The sequence below is a fragment of the Zingiber officinale genome, chromosome 6B, assembly GCF_018446385.1.
Source record: "Zingiber officinale cultivar Zhangliang chromosome 6B, Zo_v1.1, whole genome shotgun sequence".
Taxonomy (NCBI): domain Eukaryota; kingdom Viridiplantae; phylum Streptophyta; class Magnoliopsida; order Zingiberales; family Zingiberaceae; genus Zingiber; species Zingiber officinale.
The window spans coordinates 50736641-50760799 of NC_055996.1; the positions used below are offsets into that span (position 1 = coordinate 50736641).

The window sequence follows — 24159 nt, forward strand, 5'->3', positions numbered from 1 at the left end:
GAGTACTATACCCACCTATACCCACCTTCTATACCCACCAATAGGGGGCCGGCCAAGCTAGCTTGGGAACCAAGCTAGGGCCGGCCTAGGTATAAATTGGGGTGGCCGGCCCTAGCTTGAACCCAAGCTAGTGGGGGCCGGCCAAATTAAATTAAAAAGGGATTTTAATTTTAATTTTTATTATGTGGAAGAAATAATTTATTAAAGAGAATTAAAATTAAAATATCTCTCTTGTAAAAGATCTACAAAAGATTAAAGAAAGAGATTAAATCTCTTTCCTTATTTGTAGATTGGTGAGATATTTTATTTTCTCTTTAAAATTATCCACATGTTGATAAAATTAAAATTATAGAAATTTTTTTTATCAACCATGAAGAGATTTTTAAAGAGAAATTTTATTTTTAAAATTTCCGGAAACAAATTAGGAAGTTTTAATTTGTTGATTAAAACTTGTCTAATTTATTTCCTCTTGATGTGGCTGGCCATTAGAGATTAATTGGGGAATATTATTTTATTTTTCTCAATTAAATCATGTCAAGGGAATTAAGGAAATTTTATTGTAATTAAATTTCCTAATTTGCCTAGGCCAAGGAATATAAAAGAAGGGGTGAGGGTGCCTTCACAAGACACAACCTCTATTATTCTCCCTCTCCTATTCTTTGGTATGGCCGGCCAACATCTTCTCCCTTTCTTCCTCTTTGTGGTGGCTGAAATTCTCTATTGCTTGGAGCTCTTGTGGAGGCCGGATACTACTTGGAGAAGAAGAAGAAAAAGGAGAGAAAGCTTGCATCTCTTGGAGCTTGGTTGGTGTTTTTCTTCTTCCTTGGTGAAGCTTTATTTTTTTGTGGCCGAACCTAGCTAGGAGGAGAAGAAGGTGGTTGGTGGTTTCTCATCTCGGAAGATCGTTGCCCACACAACGTCCGAGGTTAGAAGAGGAATACGGTAGAAGATCAAGAGGTTTTTCTACAAGGTATAACTAGTAATTTTTCTTTCCGCATCATACTAGTTATTTATGGAAATAATACCAAATACAAGAGGCTTATGATTCTAGAATTTCGAATATGTTTTTCGATGTTGTGTTCTTTTGTTTTTTCTTTTCCTTGTGATTTGATTGTTCTTTTCGGTTAACCTAAAGTTATTTTAGGAAATTAAATATTAGATTTCTATAAAAGGTTTTGTCTAGTCGGTGGTGGTTGCTCCCATATCCAAGAAGGCCGTGTGCCTCGCCACGTCAGTACTGGGAACCAATTATGGAAATTAATATTTAATGGAATTAATAACTTAAGGTGATTTGGGTCGAACGTGTTAAATTCGGCAGGAGATCCAAGTCAAAACCTGAAAGAACAAATAGATTAAGTTTTGGATCAAACGTGTTAAGTTCCACAGGCGATCCAAAATTTAATTTAAAAGAGCACATGGTAGCTAGGAAAAGGTTCAGACCTTTGTACAAAATTTTTGTACAGTGGAACCTCTAGGTTTACCGAGTAGCAACCAACAATTGGTATCAGAGCCAGGTTTTGCCTCTGTGTATTTGGTATTAGGATAATTATGCACATGTCATACATAATTTAGGCAGGTTAATAGTAGGATGTGCTAACTTTGTGGATGCAGGATCCAACTATTATGACTTTTAATTATTATGTGTGTGATTGGACCCTTGGACATGTCAAGGGCATTTATATGTGTGTGCATGATTGTATTAAAATACAGCAGGAGCTGTATTTAGTTTTATTAGGATTTTATTTTTGATCTAGATATATGTACATTCCTTTTATGGAATATAGGATCAAAATGTAAAATTCTATTTGTGTCGCGGATCGAATCTTGCAAAGCGTGAAACTTTCTAAGGACCAGAGGCGCAGCGGAACTAGGAGCAAGATGGAGGCGACAGCTAGACCCGGTGGCGGTGGCCAAATATGGCAGCAGCTTGGGATGACAACACACGGAGGACAACTAGAGATAAAAGCCATAATAGTTGAAAATTAGATTTTCTATTTATTGCTTTTATATTGTGTGTGCATGTTAGTTTACAAGTTTAGTAGGCTAGCATAGTTTAAAATTCCTCATTTATAAATAACTAAGTGGGAGAGGGATTTTAAGTAAATCCCATGGTCTCCATTATCTGGTTTGTAAGTGATGCAAACAAGCTTGCTCGTTGGCTCCTTCCTCCATAACGGATGAGCTTGTTTGCAGATCACTAGAACAGTACTTCCATTTTGGATGACTATAGGAAGTTAATTAAGAGCGTGTGATCTTCCCAACGAAGGGCATAATCTTATTAATGGACTTAGTGTCAAGTAATGGTATACACTTAGACACATCTAATAGTATCCTCCCCATCGGAGTCACTGCTATTATCTGTGTGACCAAATGAAACCAACTATTAATTTGTCATAAAACTAGGTTGACAAGATAATAAAATTAAAGGGTTAAAACCCCTCTTACAAATGATTGATTTTGTATACGTCCACACTAACACGACATACAAAATTAACGGTGTTTGAGATAATTTTATTTGTCATAAAGTTACGTTGACAAGATAGTTAATGGGTAAAACCCTCCTCTTACAAATGTTGATTTTGTATACGCCCACACTAACGTGGCATGCAAAATTCACGGTGTTTTGAGGTGTTGGTAAATTTAAATAGTATTGTTAGAGTAATCAATACTATTTTAAATTTAGAGTCTTGACCAAATATTTGATTAAAGATAGACCAACTATTAATTTTATTCGTCATAAAGAAAGGTTGACGAGATAATAAAATTAAATGATAAAATTTCCTCTTTGAATTTGTATACGTCCACACTAACGTGGCATACAAACTTCATGGGGATTTTTAATGAGTTGGTCTTAACCAAATATTTTTGTGATTCTTAGGATGATGGTCAATCCCCAGCTGATATACTTTAGGATAGACTTAGTGGTCCCAATAATAATTGATTGGAAATATGATTTGGACATTAAGGTAGACTGTCCTCTTAGAACTAAGAACAATTTAGGTGTATTTAATTCATTAGTTGAAACATGTCTAGTGGTGTTATCTACCAGAACCTGGAGTGTAGATACAGATGCCATTAATTATGTCTGCAATTCATTGCAGGGTTCCAGGAAACCCGACAACTAAATGAAAATAAAAACACCGTCCACCTGCAGTAAAGCATATATTGAAGTACCTTAGAGGCACTAGAGATTATATGCTAGCTTACAAGGCAGTTAATTTGGTCCTAGTGGGTTGCATGGATTTTGACTTCCAATCGGATAGGGATAATAATAAATCAACCTCGGGGTTTTGTGTTTACTTTAGGAGGTAAAGTCATAACTATGGAAGAGTGATAAGCATAGGTGTTTTTCTGGACTCCACCATAGAAGCTTAGTATATGGCAAGCCTCTGAGGTAGCCATAAAAGCTGAATGACTCAATAACCTCAAGATAGACTTAGATATGATTTTTTGGTTTGTCCAAAGATTGTTACAATTTATTGTAATAATGTTGGTGCAGTAGCAAACTCGAAGAAACCATAAGTCTATAAGGCAAGTAAACACAATAGAGCGCAAGTACCACCCAATACGAGAAATCGTATAAACGAGGAGAAGTTGTTGCCGCCTAGATTGCATCAGGTAATGACCTATAGATCCTTTCACTAAGGTCCTTAAGGCAAGAGCTTTTGATGGGCATGTTGAAGGGTTGAGAATCAGATGTATGGCAGCAGATATGGAAGCTTAGTATTTTAGTATAAGTGGGAGATTGTTGGAGTGTATACTGAAAGCCTAAGCTTTGTAAACATTCATTATGAATAAAGAATCACATTTGGTCAAATTGTCTACATTTAGTTGTAGTTGTTCAATTAATTTATATTGTAGATAACATAGTATGTGGTGCCATATGCAGAAGATGATGTTATCAGTACCTTATAAATTATAAACAGTAGCTCACGACTAAAATGGAAAGGAACAAACCATTAGAAGGTCGTAGTGTAATTAGGTATCAGTTTATCTTAACTGTATAATTATACTAGTACACTTAGAGTGTATTGAGTAGGACCATTTGAGATCGTTTCTTTTATACTGACTTTATAAAGAAACAAAGACCTCAGTTATTATGGAAGTGTGTGCTCTTAATCCAAATATAATAACAAGCACATATATTTGATATTTATTTCTTTAATTTATCAATGGGTGAGATTTAGTTCGATGAATCAATAAGCCCGATAAGTTGGGAAATGACATCACTTATAGTGTGTGTTGTTGATTATAGAAGGAAACTGTGTCCTAGAGATACTAGGTTGATAATGTCCTCAAGAGGAGCTCATAAGGATTGTCATGTTAAACCCTGCAGGTGGACCTAGTCCGACATGATGATAAGGTTGAGTGGTACTACTCTTGGACTAAGATATTAATTAAATGAGTTGTCAGTAACTCACTTAATTAGTGGACATTCGATATCTTAAACACAGGGAGACTAACACACTCATAATAAGGAGCCCAAAAATGTAATTTGGGATTGGTGCGGTAGTTCAATAATAGTTCTCTAGTGGAATGAATTATTATTGATAAAATTAAGTTGTGTGTTCGAGGCGAACACGAGATGTTTAATTTTATCGGGAGACCAAAACCAATTCCTCCTCTCGGTCCCTATCGTAGCATCTTATTTATAGAGTACTATACCCACCTATACCCACCTTCTATACCCACTAATAGGGGGCCGGCCAAGCTAGCTTGGGAACCAAGCTAGGGTCGGCCTAGGTATAAAATTGGGTGGCCGGCCCTAGCTTGAACCCAAGCTAGTGGGGGCCGGCCAAATTAAATTAAAAAGGGATTTTAATTTTAATTTTTATTATGTGGAAGAAATAATTTATTAAAGAGAATTAAAATTAAAATATCTCTCTTGTAAAAAATCTACAAAAGATTAAAGAAAGAGATTAAATCTCTTTCCTTATTTGTAGATTGGTGAGATATTTTATTTTCTCTTTAAAATTATCCACATGTTGATAAAATTAAAATTATAGAAATTTTCTTTTATCAACCATGAAGAGATTTTTAAAGAGAAATTTAATTTTTAAAATTTCCGGAAACAAATTAGGAAGTTTTAATTTGTTGATTAAAACTTGTCTAATTTATTTCCTCTTGATGTGGCCGGCCATTAGAGATTAATTGGGGAAATATTATTTTATTTTTCTCAATTAAATCATGTCAAGGGAATTAAGGAAATTTTATTGTAATTAAATTTCCTAATTTGCCTAGGTCAAGGAATATAAAAGAAGGGGTGAGGGTGCCTTCACAAGACACAACCTCTATTATTCTCCCTCTCCTATTCTTTGGTATGGCCGGCCAACATCTTCTCCCTTTCTTCCTCTTTGTGGTGGCTGAAATTCTCTATTGCTTGGAGCTCTTGTGGAGGCCGGATACTACTTGGAGAAGAAGAAGAAGAAGGAGAGAAAGCTTGCATCTCTTGGAGCTTGGTTGGTGTTTTTCTTCTTCCTTGGTGAAGCTTTATTTTTTTGTGGCCGAACCTAGCTAGGAGGAGAAGAAGGTGGTTGGTGGTTTCTCATCTCGGAAGATCGTTGCCCACACAACGTCCGAGGTTAGAAGAGGAATACGGTAGAAGATCAAGAGGTTTTTCTACAAGGTATAACTAGTAATTTTTCTTTCCGCATCATACTAGTTATTTATGGAAATAATACCAAATACAAGAGGCTTACGATTCTAGAATTTCGAATATGTTTTTCGATGTTGTGTTCTTTTGTTTTTTCTTTTCCTTGTGATTTGATTGTTCTTTTCGGTTAACCTAAAGTTATTTTAGGAAATTAAATATTAGATTTCTATAAAAGGTTTTGTCTAGTCGGTGGTGGTTGCTCCCATATCCAAGAAGGTCGTGTGCCTCGCCACGTCAGTACTGGGAACCAATTATGGAAATTAATATTTAATGGAATTAATAACTTAAGGTGATTTGGGTCGAACGTGTTAAGTTCCGCAGGAGATCCAAGTCAAAACCTGAAAGAACAAATAGATTAAGTTTTGGATCAAACGTGTTAAGTTCCACAGGCGATCCAAAATTTAATTTAAAAGAGCACATGGTAGCTAGGAAAAGGATCAGGCCTTTGTACAAAATTTTTGTACAGTGGAACCTCTAGGTTTACCGAGTAGCAACCAACAGTCTTATGGATTCATTCAGTGTCCGGATGAGTCTTGTGTATACAAGAAAAGTGACGGAAACGTGGTGATATTTCTTGTACTATACGTAGATGACATTTTGCTCATTGGCAACAATGTCAAAGTGTTGTCAGACGTAAGGGTATGGATATCCAAGCAGGTTGATATGAAGGACTTGGGAGAATGTGGATATATTCTTGGGATCAAAGTAATAAGGGATCGCAAGAAAAGGATGTTGTGTTTATCCCAAACTTCATACATCAATACTATCCTAGCTCGTTTTAGTATGCAAAACTCCAAAAAAGGTTTTCTACCTTTTCGGCATGGAGTACCTTTATCTAAAGAAATATGTCCTAAGACATCAAAGGAGATAGAGGAGATTAAGGCAGTTCCTTATGCTTCGATTGTAGGAAGCCTAATGTATGCGATGCTATGTACAAGACCGGATATCTGTTTTGTCGTGAGCATGGTTAGTAGATATCAAAGTAATCCAGGACAGAGACAATGGAATGCCGTAAAGCATATATTAAATTACCTGAAAAAAACTAGAGACTATATGCTGGTTTACCAAGCAAATGATTTGCTCCCTGTGGGTTACACGGATTCGGACTTCCAATTAGATAGGGACGGTAGTAAATCAACCTCGGGGTATGTGTTTACTTTGGGAGGTGGAGTCATAGCATGGAGGAGTGTTAAGCAGAAATACGTTTCAGACTCCACCATAGAAGCTGAGTATGTGGCAGCCTCTGAGGCAGCTAAAGAAGTTGTATGGCTCAGAAACTTCTTGATGGACTTAGATGTGATTCCTGGTTTGCTCAAATTTATCATAATTTATTGTGATAACAGTGATGCAGTAGCAAACTCGCAGGAATCACGAGCCCATAAGGCAAGTAAACACATTGAGCGTAAGTACCACCTGATACAAGACATCGTAAAATGAGGAGAGGTTGTTGTCGCTAAGATTACATCAGTAGATAACTAGGCAGATCCTTTCACTAAGGCCCTTCCGACGAGAGCTTTTGATAGGCATGTTGAGGGAATAAGAATAAGATGTATGGTAACATTTATGGCAGCATAGTTTTTTAGTATAAGTGGGAGATTGTTGGGATATATACTATAAGCCTAGCTTTTGTATGAACATCTGTCTTGAGATATTTTGAAATGAGAATCACTTTGGTCAAATGTTTGTATTTTATATTTATATATATGTTAATGCAGTTGTCCATTTAATTTATATTGTAGATAACATGGTGTGTGGTGTCACACAGAAGATCATGTTATTGGTTCCTTATAAATTATAAATAGAAGCTCACAACCAAGATGGATTAGGACAAACCATTGGAACGGTTGTAGTGTAATTTGGTATTAGTCTGTCTTGACTATAAAATTACACTGTACACTTTGTGTGTATTGAGCAGGACCGTTTGAGGTTGTTCGATTTGTACTGACTATATAAAAGAACAGAACCTCTGTTATTATGGATGTGCGCCCTCTTAATCCCTATATAATAACAAGCACGTATACTTAGTATTTATTTCTTTAACTTATTTATGGGTGAGATTTATTCATTAAATCAATAGGTCCGATGAGTTGGGAAATAGTACTGTTTATATGGTGTGTTGTTGATTATAGAAGTAATCTGTGTCCTAATTATTTAGGCTGATGATGTCCCCTTGAGGAACTCATAAGGATTATCATGTAAACCTTGCAGGTGGACTTAGTCCAGTATGATATTAAAGTTGAGTGGTACTACTCTTGGAATCAAATGTTAATTAATTAAGTTGTTAGTAACTCATTTAATTAACGGACATACGATATCTTAAACACAGGAAGATTAACGCACTCATGATAAGAAGGAGCGCATATTGTAATATGGGATTGGTGCGGTAGTTCAATAATAACCCTTTAGTGGTATGGGTTATTGTTGGTGCACTTGGGTTGGGTGTTCGGGCTGAACACAGGAAGCCCAAGCCCATCAGGAGGTCTAAACCAATTCCTCCTCTAGGTCCCTGTTGTAGCCTCTATATAAAACCTCGCATCCACCCATCCAAGTAGTTTTTGTTTTGGTTTTTCTCCACTTCCTCCTAGGGTCGGCGCCACCCTATCTTCTCCTAGGGCCGGCACCACCCTATCTTCTCCTAGGGTCGGCGCCACCCTCTCTTCTCTTAGGGTCGGCGGACCCCTCCTCCTTGCTAAGGGTCGGCACCCCCTTCCTCCTTGCTAAGGGCCAACGCCCCCCTCTTCCTTGGTGGGCGGCGGATAGGAGAAGAAGAAGAAGACAAGAAGGAAGAAGAGGAGAAGGTGCCTTATCATAGAGCTTCTCTTGGTGGCTGACGGTTCGGAAGAAACGAAAGGAAGGGTGTTTGTCATCTTGGTAGATCATCGCTCACACGACGTCCAAGAAGAGGAGAGGAATACAGTAGAAGATCAAGAGGTCTTTAGTTACAAAGAAAAGGTACAACTAATTCTTTAATTCCGCTGCGTAATTAGTCGAGTTTTCTTTGTATCGGGTTTGAATACCAACACAAGAGGCCAGCGATCTTGTACTTCGATCAAGGTGTGTTTTGATCCATCAAGAACTTGCTTGATTTATCAAATACATGTCTAATCAAACATGCGGGTTGCTAGGAATAGCTTTGTACTTGTATAATTTTTATACAGAGAAATTTAAACAGAACAGAAGTCCAGCGCCTTCACTTGCTAGGGTCGGCGCCCCTCCTTGCTAGGGTTGGCGCCCCTCCTTGCTAGGGCTGGCACCCCTCCTTGATAGATCACTTGGTGGTCAGCGGATTGGAGAAGAAAAAGAAGAGGAGAAGGAAGAAGATTAGAGGGCGCCCAATCCTAGAGCTTCCTTGGTGGCTGGCGGTTTGGATCCATAGAGAGGAAGGGTGGTTGTTGTCTTGGTAGATCATCACCCACACGACATCCAAGAAGAGGAGACGAATACAGAAGAAGATCAAGAGATCTTTAACTACAAAGGAAAGGTACAGCTAGTTCTTTAATTCCACTGCGTAATTAGTTTAGTTTTCTTTGTATCGATTTTGAATATCAATACAAGAGGCCAGCGATCTAATGCTTCGATCAAGGTGTGCTTTGATCCATCAAGAACTTGCTTGATTGATCAAACACATGTTTGATCAAACATGTGGGTTGCTAGGAAAAGTTCTGTACTTGTACAATTTTTGTATAGGGAAATTGAAACAGAACGGAATTCCAGCGCCTTCACTTTCCACCTTCCTAGTGTCCACTAGGACTTCTTTGTCTAGCCTCAACTAGGAGTTTCACCTTGCCTAAGATCACTTAGGACTTTCCTGCATGCTTAGTCAAACTTATCAGTACAATAGTAAGACTTAACTTTGAACATTTTTTCAATATCAAAATTCAAGTTCGATCATCTTGTACTCCCTGCACCAACAAAATCAACTACTAAGTTGGCTTTGTCCAGGTGCCTAGACTAAGTCCAAGCACCTGGGATGTCTCAGCCAAGTCAGCGAGATGTTTTAGCGAGGATCAGCACTGGAGTTCACATTAGTCGCTCCAGGCACCCAAACCATGTCTAGGCGGTCGGACCGCGTCCAGGCACTCAGACCGCTTCCAGGTACATAAGAAGCGAAGATCTGTTGGAAAGAAACCATTGCAAAGTAGATCGGGGCGACCACGTCTGGGCGCCTGGACCTGGTCCAAGCACCCGAGAGATGCCTCATCAGCCAATGGCTAACTTCAACCAGTGGACTATAAATAGAGTTCTAGTACTCGAAGTTCAAAACAACACACTCTGTACTCAAATTCTTTTCTATTTTTAAGTCTATTCTTTCAATGATTATAAGAGGCTACTCCGCCTTCATCAAAGGAGATCTTTAAGTGGAGCTTTTCAACTACCTTAGATTAACTACCACCCCTATTATAACCAAATAAACTCCTTGTCTCTCTTACTTTATTTTTTGCATGTCTTTTATTTTAATTAACGTGTGTTTTGTCATTGCTAAGTTCAAATAGTAAGATAATTTTTCTAATTTTAATTACAGGCTATTCCCCCCCCCCCCCCCCCACCAGCTAGCCTCACCGGACCTACAGCACCATGTATATAGTCTCTTCCACTTCTCCATTGAGAAATATTAATGTAGTTTTTATATCCATTTGGTATAGCTCTAAATTAAAACGAGTTACAAGTGTCATGATTTTCCTAAAGGAATCTTTTGTCAAAATAAATGAGAATATTTCCTTGTAATCAATGTCCTCCTTCTGAGCAAATCCCTTGGCAAAAAGGCTAGCCTTATACTTGTTGACAATTGCCTACTGAATCCCATTTGATTTTAAATACTCATTTACATCCAACAAGTCTCTTTCCTTTAAGCAATTCTATAAGTTCCCAAACACCATTGTATGTTATAGACTTCAACTCTTCTTTAATGGTTTTGATCCACCTTTCAAGATTAAATCATTGTTTAACTTCTTAGAAAGTTGTAGGATTACTTTTCAACCATATGCAAACTCATGCTCTTAGAGATAAATATAATCACTTGAAACTATTGATCTCCTTTTCCTAGGGATCTCCTTAAAGGCACTTGTATTTGAGATGGTTGTGGTACTTGCTCAACCTTGTGAGGTAATAATACCTCAACTTGAGTGGAAGGTCTCTCCATTTATATTGAAGGTGACATAGGACTATCTTGGTTCACTACTCCATGTGCAATTTTCATAATGTAAGGTATCATACCACTACTTATTGCACTTATAGTAATTGCAATAGGATTGACCATATCTTCCTTAAAAAAATATATATCTCTAATCTTAGTGCTCCCATTTTTCTTAATAAATTTGACAATATCCATCTCAGAAAATGACCCATTTAAGGGGTTATAAAATTTAAAGTCTCTATATTTTTCAAAGTAACTTATAAAACGACAACTAGCTATTCTAGAATTTAGTTTCCTTTCATTAGGTCGATAAAACCAAGTCTCAATTGGACAATCCCAGATGTACAAATGTCTAATACTTGACTTCTTACCCATCAACAACTCGGATAATATCTTAGTCACTATCTTACTAGATACTCTATTAAGTAGGTACTCTGTAATCATAAGTGTCTCACCCCACAAAGATTTTGCTAAAGAAGAAAAAAAACATCATAATTATTACCATATCTTTTAGGGTTCCATTTTTATTTGTCAACTACACCATTCTAACAAGGAGTGTAAGGCATGGTATATTGAGGTATGATTCTATGCTCAATAAGGTAATTCATAAATGGTCTAGGACGTTATTCACCTAATCTGTCATATCGACTATAGTATTCACCATCACGGTCAGATCTATTGGTCTTAATTTTCTTACCTAGTTAAACTTTAACTTTGAAAACTTTGAACATGTCTAGGGATTGCAACTTCTTGTGGATAAGGTATAAATATCCACATCAAGAATGGTCATTGATGAAATTAATAAAATATGTGACCATTCTAAGATATCTTAGGGAACAATATACATATATCTATATGTATTAATTCTGAGACTTTACTACATTGGCTTGTAGTACCCTTAGTTATTTTGTCAGTCATTTTCCCGTTAACACACTTTATAGAAATATCAAAGTTGGACATGTTAAAGGAATCAAGAATTTCATACAACATTAACCACTCTAAGTATTGTTTGGACATATGTATTAAATATTTATACCACAACATTGATGAATTCTCATTAGTCAAATTATATTTTGTACTTATATTATGCACTATTTTGTTGTCAATAGGAGGTAAGGTATTTAATTTAGATAGCTTATCAATTAAGGAATCATTGACAATTAACATTGGATTTAGAAAATACTAAAAAATCTATTTCTAAATGAATGCAAATAACTTGATTTGTCTAAATGAAAACAAATAAAAATTTCATTTGAGAGATGATACAATAAATGTATTACCAAATCTAAAAAATATCGATTCTTAAATAAAGCCTAAAAATACCTATCGCCTCAACTTTAACCTTATTATCATTTCCCATATAAATATATATATTCCACCATCAAACTATAGTCGGTTCTTAAGACAATCCTATATAATGATAATTATGTGAGTAGTAGCAGTATATCTATCACCAAGTGTTAGTAGACATAATAACTAAGTTGACTTATGAATTAACAAAGATGAGAAGTTTACCTTCTTAACATGGTAATTAACGTATTTGGAGTAATCCTTTGAAACAAGATAAGGATTTCATTTTTTTTTTTTTTTTTATCCTTATGGCTAGAGGCTCTAGAATCTACAATTTGCTTACCTTTTCCTTTAATATTGGTTTTTTATCTCTTCTTGCTCAAACTCTGTTAAGTGAGCACTCTTTGATGTTTCATATCTCAATCTCTCCTTCTCTTATATATACTGAGGAATAAGTTTATTTATTGTCCATTGTTCCTTTTAAATATTATAACTTATCTTAAAATGAGTGAACTATATGGGAGAGACATCAAGATAAAATATACTTTCAGACATCTCAAGTTTTAATGGCTTTAGTCTTGTGGTGAGATTAAACATCTCTATTATGTAGTCCCTTATATTTCCCTTTCCATTATACCATAATGAGATAAGTTTTGAAAAAATCATAATTGTCTTGACTTTTTCATTTGAAGGGAATAGTTTGCAAGTTATTTTAGGAAAGTTATAGCATCCTAGTCTTTAGTTATTGAATCCCTAATTGGTTCTAGAATAAACAATTTCATGATACTTAATTCATGTGATTAGATCGCTTCATGTGATTAGATCACTTCCACTTTTCAAATTAACCCTCTGTTTCGTAGTCCTTGCATTGGTCAGGAGTACGAGGCGCGCATATCTCAATGCATAATCTAAGTCCATATAACCTAAGACAATTATAATGTATTTCTTCCATTAGGAAAACTTAGTTCCGATAAGTGTGGTGATGTTGTTTATGTTGTAGTTACTGATTGCATTGAATTTAAAAAGAGAAAACACGGTAAGCTCACAATCAAAGCCAAGAACCGTATTTATTAAATGAATTATTCAACATAAAATATGCATATGAATGAGCTCTTAATATGATTTCAAATACAATATTACATTATGTCTTTAGACTAGTATATAATTTATTATCAATACTCTTAAGTTATAGCTCATCAAACCTTAGTTGGTCGCATAATATATCTTCCTTTGAATTGACACATTATACACATAATTCAGTATCTTATATGAGTTATATATGTATGTCTGAATTCACAACTCACAGCGATCTTAATCGACCATATAATATTTCTTCCTTTGGGCCAACATATTATACGTATGATTAACAAAATTTAATTTTTATATGTGAGCTATTTTAAACATGTATTTGATCTAAATTTAATTTTTCTTTGACCTAATTACTTTTAGCATAGATATATATGTATTGATAGAAAATGTATTAAATTTACTTGATAGTTTTTACTTTAGTAATAGTATTAGTTCAATTCAGTAACATATGTGTAAATAAATTTAAGAAAATCCTAAAAAATTTAACTGAAGAAAAAAAATCGACTGATCCCTAATGGCAGTCGAAGGCTAGCCTTGTTGGTTGCTATGCGGAATATCATACCAGTTTCTCTGAATAAAAATTTTGTACAAGTCCTGAACCTTTACTAACAACCTATTGTGTTCTTTAGAAATTAAATTAGGAATCGCAAACGAAACTTAACATTATTGATTCTAAATTTAACTTATTTGTTCTTAGTAGTTTAGACTTGGATCGCAAATGATGATTAACATTATTGATCCAAATCCACCCATGTTACAAATTTAATTAAATATTAATTTCAGAAATTGGCTTCCAGGTTAAACATGGCGAGGCACTAGGGCCTTCTTGGGTATAGGAGCATCCGCCACTTCCTAGACAAAGCCTTTCAATGAAATCTAATATTTAATTTCCTTATATAAACCTAGGTTTAACCAAAAGGAACAATCAAATCACAAATTCAAAAAACAAAAAAAAACACAAACTCGAATCACAAATTTGAAAGCTAGAATCATATGCCTCTTGTGTTTGGTATTTCAAAAACTATACAAAGAAAACTAGTATGATGCAGAAAATAATTACTAGTTATACCTTTCTTTGTAAGCAACAACCTCTTGATTTTCTATCGTATTCCTCTTCTTATCTCAGACGTTGTGTGGACAACAATCTACCGAGATGAGAATCCACCAAGCCTCCTTCTTCCTTCTTCCAAGTTTCGGCCAAGCACCTTTCTCCAAGAGATAGCAATTCTCGGCCACCAACCAAGCTCCAAGGGATGCAAGAGCAAAACCTCCTTTCTCTCCTTCTTCTCCTAGCAAGAATCGGCCACCACAAGAACTCCAAGAAGAGGATGCACCGGCCACTAAAGAAGAAGAGAAGAGGAGAAGAATAGGGCCGGCCACACACCAAGGAAGAGAGGAGAAATTATAGAAGATATGTTGTGAGATGAGGCACCTCTACCCCCTCTTTTATATTCCTTGGTCTTGGCATATAAGGAAATTTAATTAAAATTAAAATTCCCTTATTCTCCTTGCCATTGGTTAATAAGGAAAATTTAATTAAAAATTCCTTTTAACCCTTTACATGGCCGGTCACATCACATGCTCCAAATAAGGCAAGTTTTAAACACAAAATTAAAACTTCATTATTTGTTTCCGAAAATTTTTAAAATAAAAATTTCTCTAATAATTTTTCCCTTTATGGTTGGTTATAAAAGAAAATTTAATAAATTAAAATCTCTCTATTAAAACATGTGGATGATTTCCAAAAAGGAAAGTTATCTTTAAAATTAAAATCTTCCTCTCAATCTACAAATAAGGAAAGATATTAAATCTTTTCTTAATCTTTTGTAGAAACTATAATGGGAAAGATTTAATTTTAAAACTCTCTTTTATATCATCAAGATAGTTACAAAAAAGAAAAGTTTTATCAAAAATTAAAATCTTCTTTTTAATTACAAATAAGGAAAGATATCAAACTTTTCACTTAATCTTTTGTAGAAAGCTATAAAAAGAATTATTTAAATTTTAAAATCTCTTTTAAAACCATGATATCCACATATGGAAAGATTTTAAATAAAATCCTTTTTATTCTTTACATGGCCGACCACACCATGCTTGGGCTTCAAGCTAGGGTCGGCCACCTATACTTGGCTCAACTTATGGCTTGGCGGCCCAACCTTGGACTCCAAGCTTGCTTGGCCGGCCACCTAATGGTTGGGTAAGAAGGTGGGTATAACACTTTATAAATAAGAGACTATGATAGGGACCGAGAGGAGAAATTGGTTTTGGCCTCCCGATGAAATTAAGCTTCCCGTGTTCGCCCCGAACACCCAACTTAATTTCATCAATAATAATTCATACCACTAAAGAATTATTATTGAACTACCGCACCAATCCCAAATTACGTTTGGGCTCCTTCTCATTATGAGTGTATTAGTCTCCCTGTGTTTAAGATATAAAATGTCCACTAATTAAATAAGTTACTGACAACTCACTTAATTAATATCTAGATCCAAGAGTAGTACCACTCAACTTCATTATGATGTCGGACTAAGTCCACTTGCAGGATTTACATGACAATCCTTATAAGCTCCTCTTGGGGGCATCATCAACCTAGATAACTATGACACAGTTTCCTTCTATAATCAACAACACACACTATAAATAATATCATTTCCCAACTTATCGGGCCTCTTGATTTATCGAACTAAATCTCACTCATTGATAAGTCAAAGAAATAAATACTAGATATATGTGTTTGTTATTATATTAGGATTAAGAGCATACACTTCCATAATAACAAAGGTCTTGTTCTTTTATTTAGTCAGCATAAAAAGAACTTACCTTAAATGGTCCTGCTCAATATACTCAGAGTGTATTAGTGTAATTTTATAATTAAGATAAACTAATATCAAATTACACTGACTATTCCAATGGTTTGTTCCTTTCCATTTTAGTCGTGAGCTACTATTTATAATTTATAAGGAATTGATAATATGATCTTCTGTGTGTGACACCACACACCATGTTATCTTCAATATAAATTAATTGAACAACTACACTTAGCATATAAATGTAGACATTTGACTAATGTAATTCTTTATTTCACAATAAAATGTTTACAAAAGACTAAACTTTTAGTATATACTCTAACAAGCCTAATAGTCGATTGATCCATGAACAACAATCAACTAATTAGGCTACTATGCTCAACTTAATCATGAGAATGTTGAACTTGACTATTACCCGCAATTGAATGAGTTCGTTGACTAAAAACCTTAGTTGCTCAAGTTAACAACATCAGTTGATTTGTGCTTAATGGCAATTGGCTGATCAGTCGAGTATCCCAACCTTCTGTGTCTAACCTTATAACTAACAATCAATTAATTTTAAACATAAGTCAAATAATATTAATAGTCGAGTATACCAACCGATTCAAAAACTTTTTATATGGAACCTTGGACACATCAGTCAATTGTTATTGTATGGGAATAGACTGATAAAGTCAATTGAATTCCCCAATCAACTCAAAAACTTCCTATGCTCCAATTTATGCACAATTATCAATTTTGACAATCAACTGATAACATCAGTCAAGTGTCATAATTGATTCAAAAAATTTTGTTCACTATTTTTTGGTGCAACATTTGATTGACGCTATACCGCAGTTAATGTAGTTTATTTTTTCAAATCTAACGCAATAATTTTTCTCAAAAACGATGGCAGTATCAGAAAACAATGACTTTTTTTTTCATCGCAAAAAAAAGCGAAAAACTTGAAAACAACATCTAATCCTAGGTTTTCTTCTTCTATTTTTGACGATCAAGCATTGATTTATGCCAATAGATCAAAACCTAGCATAAAACCATCAAAACCCATTGAAAAATCCAAACTTTATTGCTATAAAATCCATGAAACAACCTAATACCACTTGATGGTTGTTCTTAATCATTAATTCCAATATTGAAATTTTAGCAATGATATAAACTTGAAAAGAATTATGCACAGGATTTAGTTAATATCATATTAGATGATTCAATGAAAAGTAAAGAAATCTCTAATTATTGAATTCTCCGAGGACTACGCCCAATAGATAGCAATAAGCCTGATTCTATCATCAGCCAATCAATAATAACAGAATATGGTATAATGGATTCTGCCATTAAAATAAATTAGATCACTTAATGAATTTGTTTATAATGATATAAAATCATGTGTTACAAAACAACATACAAACCCACCAAATAGAAAGATTAATTCCAAAAGGGGAAGCGCCAAGCTCTTCTTCTCTGCCGCTGCTTCTTCCTCCAGCCCTGAAGAAAAATTACTTGATTGTAATTTTACCCTTTGTCTATACCTGATATTCAAAAAAAAATTATTACATTTTACTTGGTAATCTGTTGATATTGACTTTTTATCCGGTAAGGATGCTCTTCTCGTCATCCATGCTCTTAATTTCCCCTAATTTAACTATTCCTTTAGCAAATTGTAATGCTACTATAGCAAACTTTGCAATCTATGAGCCAATTCACTAGCTTTAATCAATATATTTCTAAATATAATCAATTGCTTTACGGGTCCAATTATTAAACAACTTAGAATGAATCCATACAAAATAAATTAGTATGACAAATGAAAATATACAAGTTAGAAAATATCAAATTCCCCATAAACTGGACTTAGTCTAACACTCGGTAAATATCGAAACAACGAACACAGATACGACATATATGGCACTAGGATTACGACGCTAGGAAAAGATTGGGACAATGTATCTGCATTAACTATTTTTCTATTTGAATCCTAACCGGTTAAATAGAGTTTGCATCCAAACCAAAAATGAATTTTCAAGAGGCATATGGTAAGAAATCGGAAGTAACAGAAACAATGAAATCAGAAGGGAAAAGAAGAAGACTGCTAAGACAATTGATATTTCTCCAAAATATACTCGCAAAAGTATTCGAAGACGAGTAAAACAACAAATTGAGATGTATATTTCTCCAAAAATATACAATACATCTATATAATATAGATCTTAGTTTAAGTTAGTCAAAATCAACTACAACCTTGTTCTGAGGGAGAGAAATAAATATAACGATTGTGGGACCAAAGTTCGACATGATTAGATTCCAGAATGCATCCATATTCGTAGTTGCATACTTTACTCGAATTGACGACCAAACGAAGTAAACCCCATGTCCTTGAGCCGTTCAATATGATTCCAATAAGATCAACACCTGAATCAAAGTCCTGTCAGAAGTTGAAGTTCTCTTTAAATCAAAGAAGCTGAGGAATAGAGCAAATCTATGAGACCAAACTATGGCATGAAACTATTGCTCATGGCACAACATAGGCATTGATACAGATTCTAGAATTCATGTCTAGAAAAAACTCAATGAAAAAGTAGCGAGTCAAGATGTAAGAAGTAGCATGTCTTTAGATATGAAACATATATAATAGATGAGCATCACTGCAACTTCTACACGATTTGAGCCATTTGCATAAGATGAGATGCAACTAAGATTTTGAGCCTTGAGGCATCTAGCTGCCTTAACCTTACTGGCTAACCCTGAAATGTATTTGCTGCAGTGAAGTTACAACAGATTACAAATGTCTATTAGATATGGAAGTCTAGATTGATTTCTGTTGTTGCTGAGGATAGTGATTTCAAATTGGCTGGAATTTAATTGAATTGTGGCTGAGTACAGTCTAGATCAAGGTGGGTGAAATGGGTATATGACAAGTGCTACACACCAAAGCTGACAATGATTCGATCGAGAGGAGGTTTATCGTGTAAAACCTAGTTCCCTAATAAAGTTAGAGGATTTGGATAAGGAACAAAGGTAGTGGAGCTTTGGGTTATAAGGCTTTGTGTGAGTTTATGGGTTGAATGGAGAAAATCAAGGAAATGCTAAAGTGAGGTCCAAACAAAGTTTGTCGCTGGCCAAGATTGTTAATGTTATCAGCAGACAGGTACTAAAGAACAATAAGTTGGACTCTAAAAACCAAACCAAACTTCTGTGCTTTCTTGTCCATGCAACTTATCTTTAGTTAAAGATGTTGCAGATTCTGGGTAGTCACAGTGAGGTATTGGCATAATTAATATCATCACTTGCTGGCAATTATTAGGTAATGTATTCCAGTTCGAGAAGGTAAAAGGGAGATAACAATGTACTCAATGATCAACTTACAAGAGGTTACTGGAGACCAAACACAAAATATCTTTCAAAAGAACCATTTCTTCTTAGCTGGGTCTACTTTAGGTTCTTGAATATTTTCCAATTTACTCTTTGAGATCCCCTCTTTCAAAGATTCCATTCTTCTTCTGTGCAGAAAAAGAGAGAGAGAGAGAGAATCAAGATAAATGAACAGATATAGAATTAATAAGATATCTTCTGATACAAGAAACTTTTCAAGTTGAAAAAAAAAACTAGTGAAATAACATATTCCAAAGGCTAAAACTGTCAATATCATATTGTATAGTTTACATCAAACTTTTAGGACGCTATCAAATTCAACCCAATGGGAGTTTAGAAAAGGAGTCATTGAATTATAAGTGATTGAAATTAGAAATGTAATATCAACCCAATTATCTATCAACATGACCTCTTGGTTCTTTAAGACAAGTATGCAGACATGATATAAAATAATAAAAACAAAATGTGCACACACACATATATCCTAAAAAAGATGGTCTTAAGATCAGGAGGAAAAAATAGGAATACTTGGTATCCTCAATACGTCCATGCAAACTCCAACGTTGGCGGAATCCTTCCATTCCTTCAACTCCACTTGCAAGAATCATGCGCCTAAATAACACAAGAAACTTCATAAATGGCCATCAGAAGGTTTTGCAGTTAAAGCATAATGATGATTATCAGAAATGTTATTTGACTTGGATAATTTAATAAATATCAAGCAAAAAGAGCCACTGTGCCTGAATTCCATCTATTAAATCACTGTAGCTCATTCTCAGGAAATATTTTCCTAGATATACTAGTCTCTAATAAAGTACAGTGATGCATAACTTGTTTTCTATTTCACTGATGTATGATTCAATTCAAAACATTCAGTAAATAAACAACTAGTAGGCATGCAATCCTCCATTTTGGTCAAACCATTAGATGTTTTCTTCTGGCTATTTACTCTAAGTGGTCTGGACTCTATAACTTTGTAAAGAATAGAAAAGATCGGGCAAAGAGTGACACCGTGCTCATACCTTTCGAGAGTTTTAATTTCTGCTTCAAGATTAGCAGCTCGTTCCTTTGCATCTCCCAAGGGCATAGACAAACCCAGCTTACGTTCACTATCAAAAAGTTTACGTCTTAGCTCCTTATCCTGTTCACATTTCAAGTTAACATAAAAGTTATATTGTAACTTGAGAGAACAAACTCAACTTCATTATAACACAATGGCTTACTCTCTTTGCAGCACACTCTTGATACAAGATGATCTCATCTTGGCAAAATGGCTCGACGTCATTGATTTGCAAGCCTACACCAATTACTGAATAAGTTTGTACTTTATTCAACATTCAGATAAAGGACAAAGACTAATCAACATCATGTTTTCACATCTGATAGAATGGATCCCCAACGCCACACCATTAGAGTGTAATATGAATATACACTTTCACTTACACAAGAAAAAGTTCCGCAGTACTTGATCACATAAGTCCACACCTTCCAGGACATGAGATGCAATCTCTGGAGGAATAATAGGTGATGGGGGGCCCATCATAAGGTCATCACCAACAATGATAGTTTCCTCCATCGTCGGCTGTGAATCAACTGAAAAGGTCAAAAACAAGAGCACATTAAATTCATATATTAGAATTATTCTTTCACACAGCAACACTTACACTGTTAAATCCATAGATTTCAACATCTATAGTGATCTAGTAAGCAAAGTTTATGAATTAGTTGCTCGTTTGTTGATGGCAGCAAGAAAATGGTAACAGAATGTTCAGGTTAGTAAAGCTGATTCACAAATTACAAGATCACTTCTTTAGCTACACGTGTCAAAGAAGAGCAAATTGATTGTATATATATCCAATAAACAAAAATGTTAGTCATTGGAATCACAAAGATTACATTTTTTGATAGTTTAACCCTAAGTGGCATTGATGAATTGATCAACTACATAACACATGATGAGAACTAGAATTTTTCAATTTTATTTTTTCAGTATAGTGTCAACAAAATAAAAATAAATAAATAAACTTTGTGCCATATCCTTGAAAAAAAAATAGCTAGTCCTAAAAAGTCCCTTTTGAGCAAAAACTAATAAAAAAATGTGGTCTGGTCTTTTGTAGATAGCCCAATTCTTTTTTTTTAATGGAAGAAAAAGTAATAAAAAATAATAATTAAAATATTTCCATACCATCCATGCTTCCTCAATTGGTATGTCCTCTCTTTCTTTGGGTCGCTGATAGCTGCAAAAGCTAACATAAAAACAATGTTCAATATAAAACATTTTGCAATGGTAAAAACCATGTTAAAAGAAATTCCCCTTTTGTCCTTCCATTATTTTAAAAAAGTAAAGTATATTCCTGATTACGAAAGATCTGTTAAGAACTGATCCTTGCCTTCAGTTATCCTTCTTTAGATTTGGGTGGATGTCTCTAAAGATGAAAGCATACTGATAAAAAAGATTTTTATTCACAAGAGTTAGTTTTTTTTTCTTGTGCAAATCAAACTTTAAAGAGAACTAATAGCAACAATTTTCTGAAGCAATGCATAGAAAATATAATATACATGCATGCCAACAAAGTGAGCATATGGCACAAAAGACTGGAAAATACCAAAATTTGAAAGAAAACTACGCCAACCTATAATGACACAAGTGGATATCTATGATGATCAGAGCTTGGCATGGCTCCTATTATAATGACCACATGCCGACCTCTTTGGCTGCTACTAAGTTCGAATCAACTATGCAACAAGATACAAATTCCAAGAGGTACACATAATAACAACTTCCATGAATACCATTGTGCAAAATAAAACTCAAAATGCATATATATTACAGAAATAATAAGGTTTGTAAGACTCCAACGATATGAATGGAAAAAAATTTGTACCCAGAATCTAAAATCCTCAAAAATGTGTGAAGCGCTTTCGAAAGAAGGTACAATCCAAGGAGATCAACATCTCATTTTTTTAGTTCCAACTGTTAGTAGATTTACTAACTATATTTATGAGAGATCCTCAAACTGAATAACTTGTAGCAAGATAGGGTTTAATAATACTTTTAAGTCGGCTTGAGGGGGGGTCTCAATGACCTAATTGTAGATAATAAAGCTTACATATAAATATCTCACATTCTCCAACATGAATAAGAAAGTAATCAAACAACAATAACTTCTATTGGTTCAGTGATTATCCAAGTCCAAGGCCTAACCCATAATCAAATTATCCATCATTAGATTACTTCCTATGTTTACCATGCCTTAGGATAATGTATGAGGCTAACTACTTGTCGTCATTAAGGCAATTTATGTGATTTTTCCTTCAAAGCAAATGAAAGATCCTGTCAGCATCTCTCTCTGCTTCTCTTTGGTGTACTCCATAAGTGTCGTAGGTGTCATGCAGCCCATCCGATTTGAGACTGTTCACATCATGCAAAAACTTGCATAAGGATAAGCTCAGAGAAATATAATTGCTAAAAAAAAATTTCCTGTCCTTTTTATACTTTCTGAACTCAGTAATACATAAGCAGTGTTTACGAGTATATACAATATTCGGATTAGTGCTGATAATGATGTGTTCACGCTGCGAAGGATTGTGGTAGGAATTAGCACAATTAGCATAGAAACCCCACAAATGATGCAAGAAAATATCAATTTTACACCAAAACCCCAATTCTTCCGGACCCAAACTTACCAGAAACGAAAACACTGTTTTCCTTACCAAATGTTCTAGAAGGTGAAATCCAAGTTTTTTTCGACGCTACCTTCCGTTACCCTACCACCAGCGTCTCTAAATCAGAATCTAACCTAGATGCAAATAACACAGAAGAAACCCTAAAAAAAAGAAGGGCATCAGAATACAACGCATCGGCGTCTCTAAATCCAAAAGGAGTGGTTTCTTATCCAATTAGAAACACTCGATGACGAGTAAGATGCACCCATGAAACACAAATCCAAATCAAGAGAAAAAAGCATAAATCAGAAACCTAGTTTGAAGGACGCCAACACGCCTCAACTGAAACCCTGGCAACCGAACACCTCCCCCTCTCTATCTTCCTCCTCCGCCCTCTACCCTTCTCTCTTCTTTAAAGAGTCTTCCGACGCTACAGCGAATAGAGGCAGCTGCGTCCAGTGATACAATCCCAATATAGTTAAGTAAAGTATTCAAAACCTTATATTATTTCGTTTTTTTACTGAACCACCACGTAGCTAACTTTTTCAAATACCTAAATCGTGTAACATACTTTTTAAATTATTAAATCGTATGTCCAATTTAACTTTTCGCATTTATTCCAATCAATTACTATATAAATACATACATTTTTGTTTAAGATAAATTTATATTTATATCATTATTCTCAATATATTATGTCAAATTTGATATTTAAAAGTATATATATATATATACATAAATTTAATTGTCATATCTCACATTCTCTCCTACTAATAAAAATTTAATCTCCAAATTTTCTATTTAAATGCGATAAGTAACAATAGGATGTTCAATTAGTTTCAATACTGAATAAATTACAAGCATCTTAAGTAAATAAGTGAGGGTATAGAACTTGAATCTTTTCTTCTAGCTCCTAAGTTGCTTCTAAAATCCATAATGCATGTTCTCAGCAGATCCTCTATGTTTGTATAGTGTGCGCTCAGACTGTTCATTTGTCTCGGGATGAAATGTTATACTAAAGTGAAGCTCTGTACCCATAGTTTGTTGAAGACTCTGCTAAAATCGTGAGGTGAATCACGGTTCTCAATTCGATATGATACTTATTGGTATACCGTGAAATTTGGTAATCTTTCTGTAGTATAACTCTGTTA

At 34.7% G+C, this 24159-nt stretch overlaps 1 protein-coding gene across 21 annotated transcripts; it reads right to left on the reverse strand.

Annotated features, from left to right (window-relative positions):
- Positions 1–17285: 17285 nt before the first annotated feature.
- Positions 17286–23479, reverse strand: LOC121992421. 21 transcript variants are annotated; one of them, XR_006114899.1, is made up of 12 exons: positions 23322–23479; positions 22591–22754; positions 21733–21785; positions 21528–21579; positions 20786–20935; positions 20566–20639; positions 20365–20483; positions 19871–19954; positions 19337–19470; positions 18306–18382; positions 17528–17606; positions 17286–17458 (listed from the first exon to the last, which is right to left on the reverse strand). XR_006114899.1 is itself a non-coding variant. In XM_042546788.1 (10 exons), exons 4-9 carry the CDS (start codon positions 21532–21534, stop codon positions 19371–19373), a joined length of 531 nt encoding a protein of 176 aa, XP_042402722.1. In that variant the 5' UTR covers positions 21535–21579; positions 21733–21785; positions 22591–22754; positions 23322–23479; the 3' UTR covers positions 18117–18382; positions 19337–19370. The 21 variants fall into 21 exon arrangements, 12 of the variants coding, with proteins under 12 accessions (XP_042402722.1, XP_042402710.1, XP_042402711.1 ...); XR_006114892.1 differs by having other exon boundaries at positions 18212–18382; XR_006114897.1 differs by having other exon boundaries at positions 18306–18395.
- Positions 23480–24159: the final 680 nt, after the last annotated feature.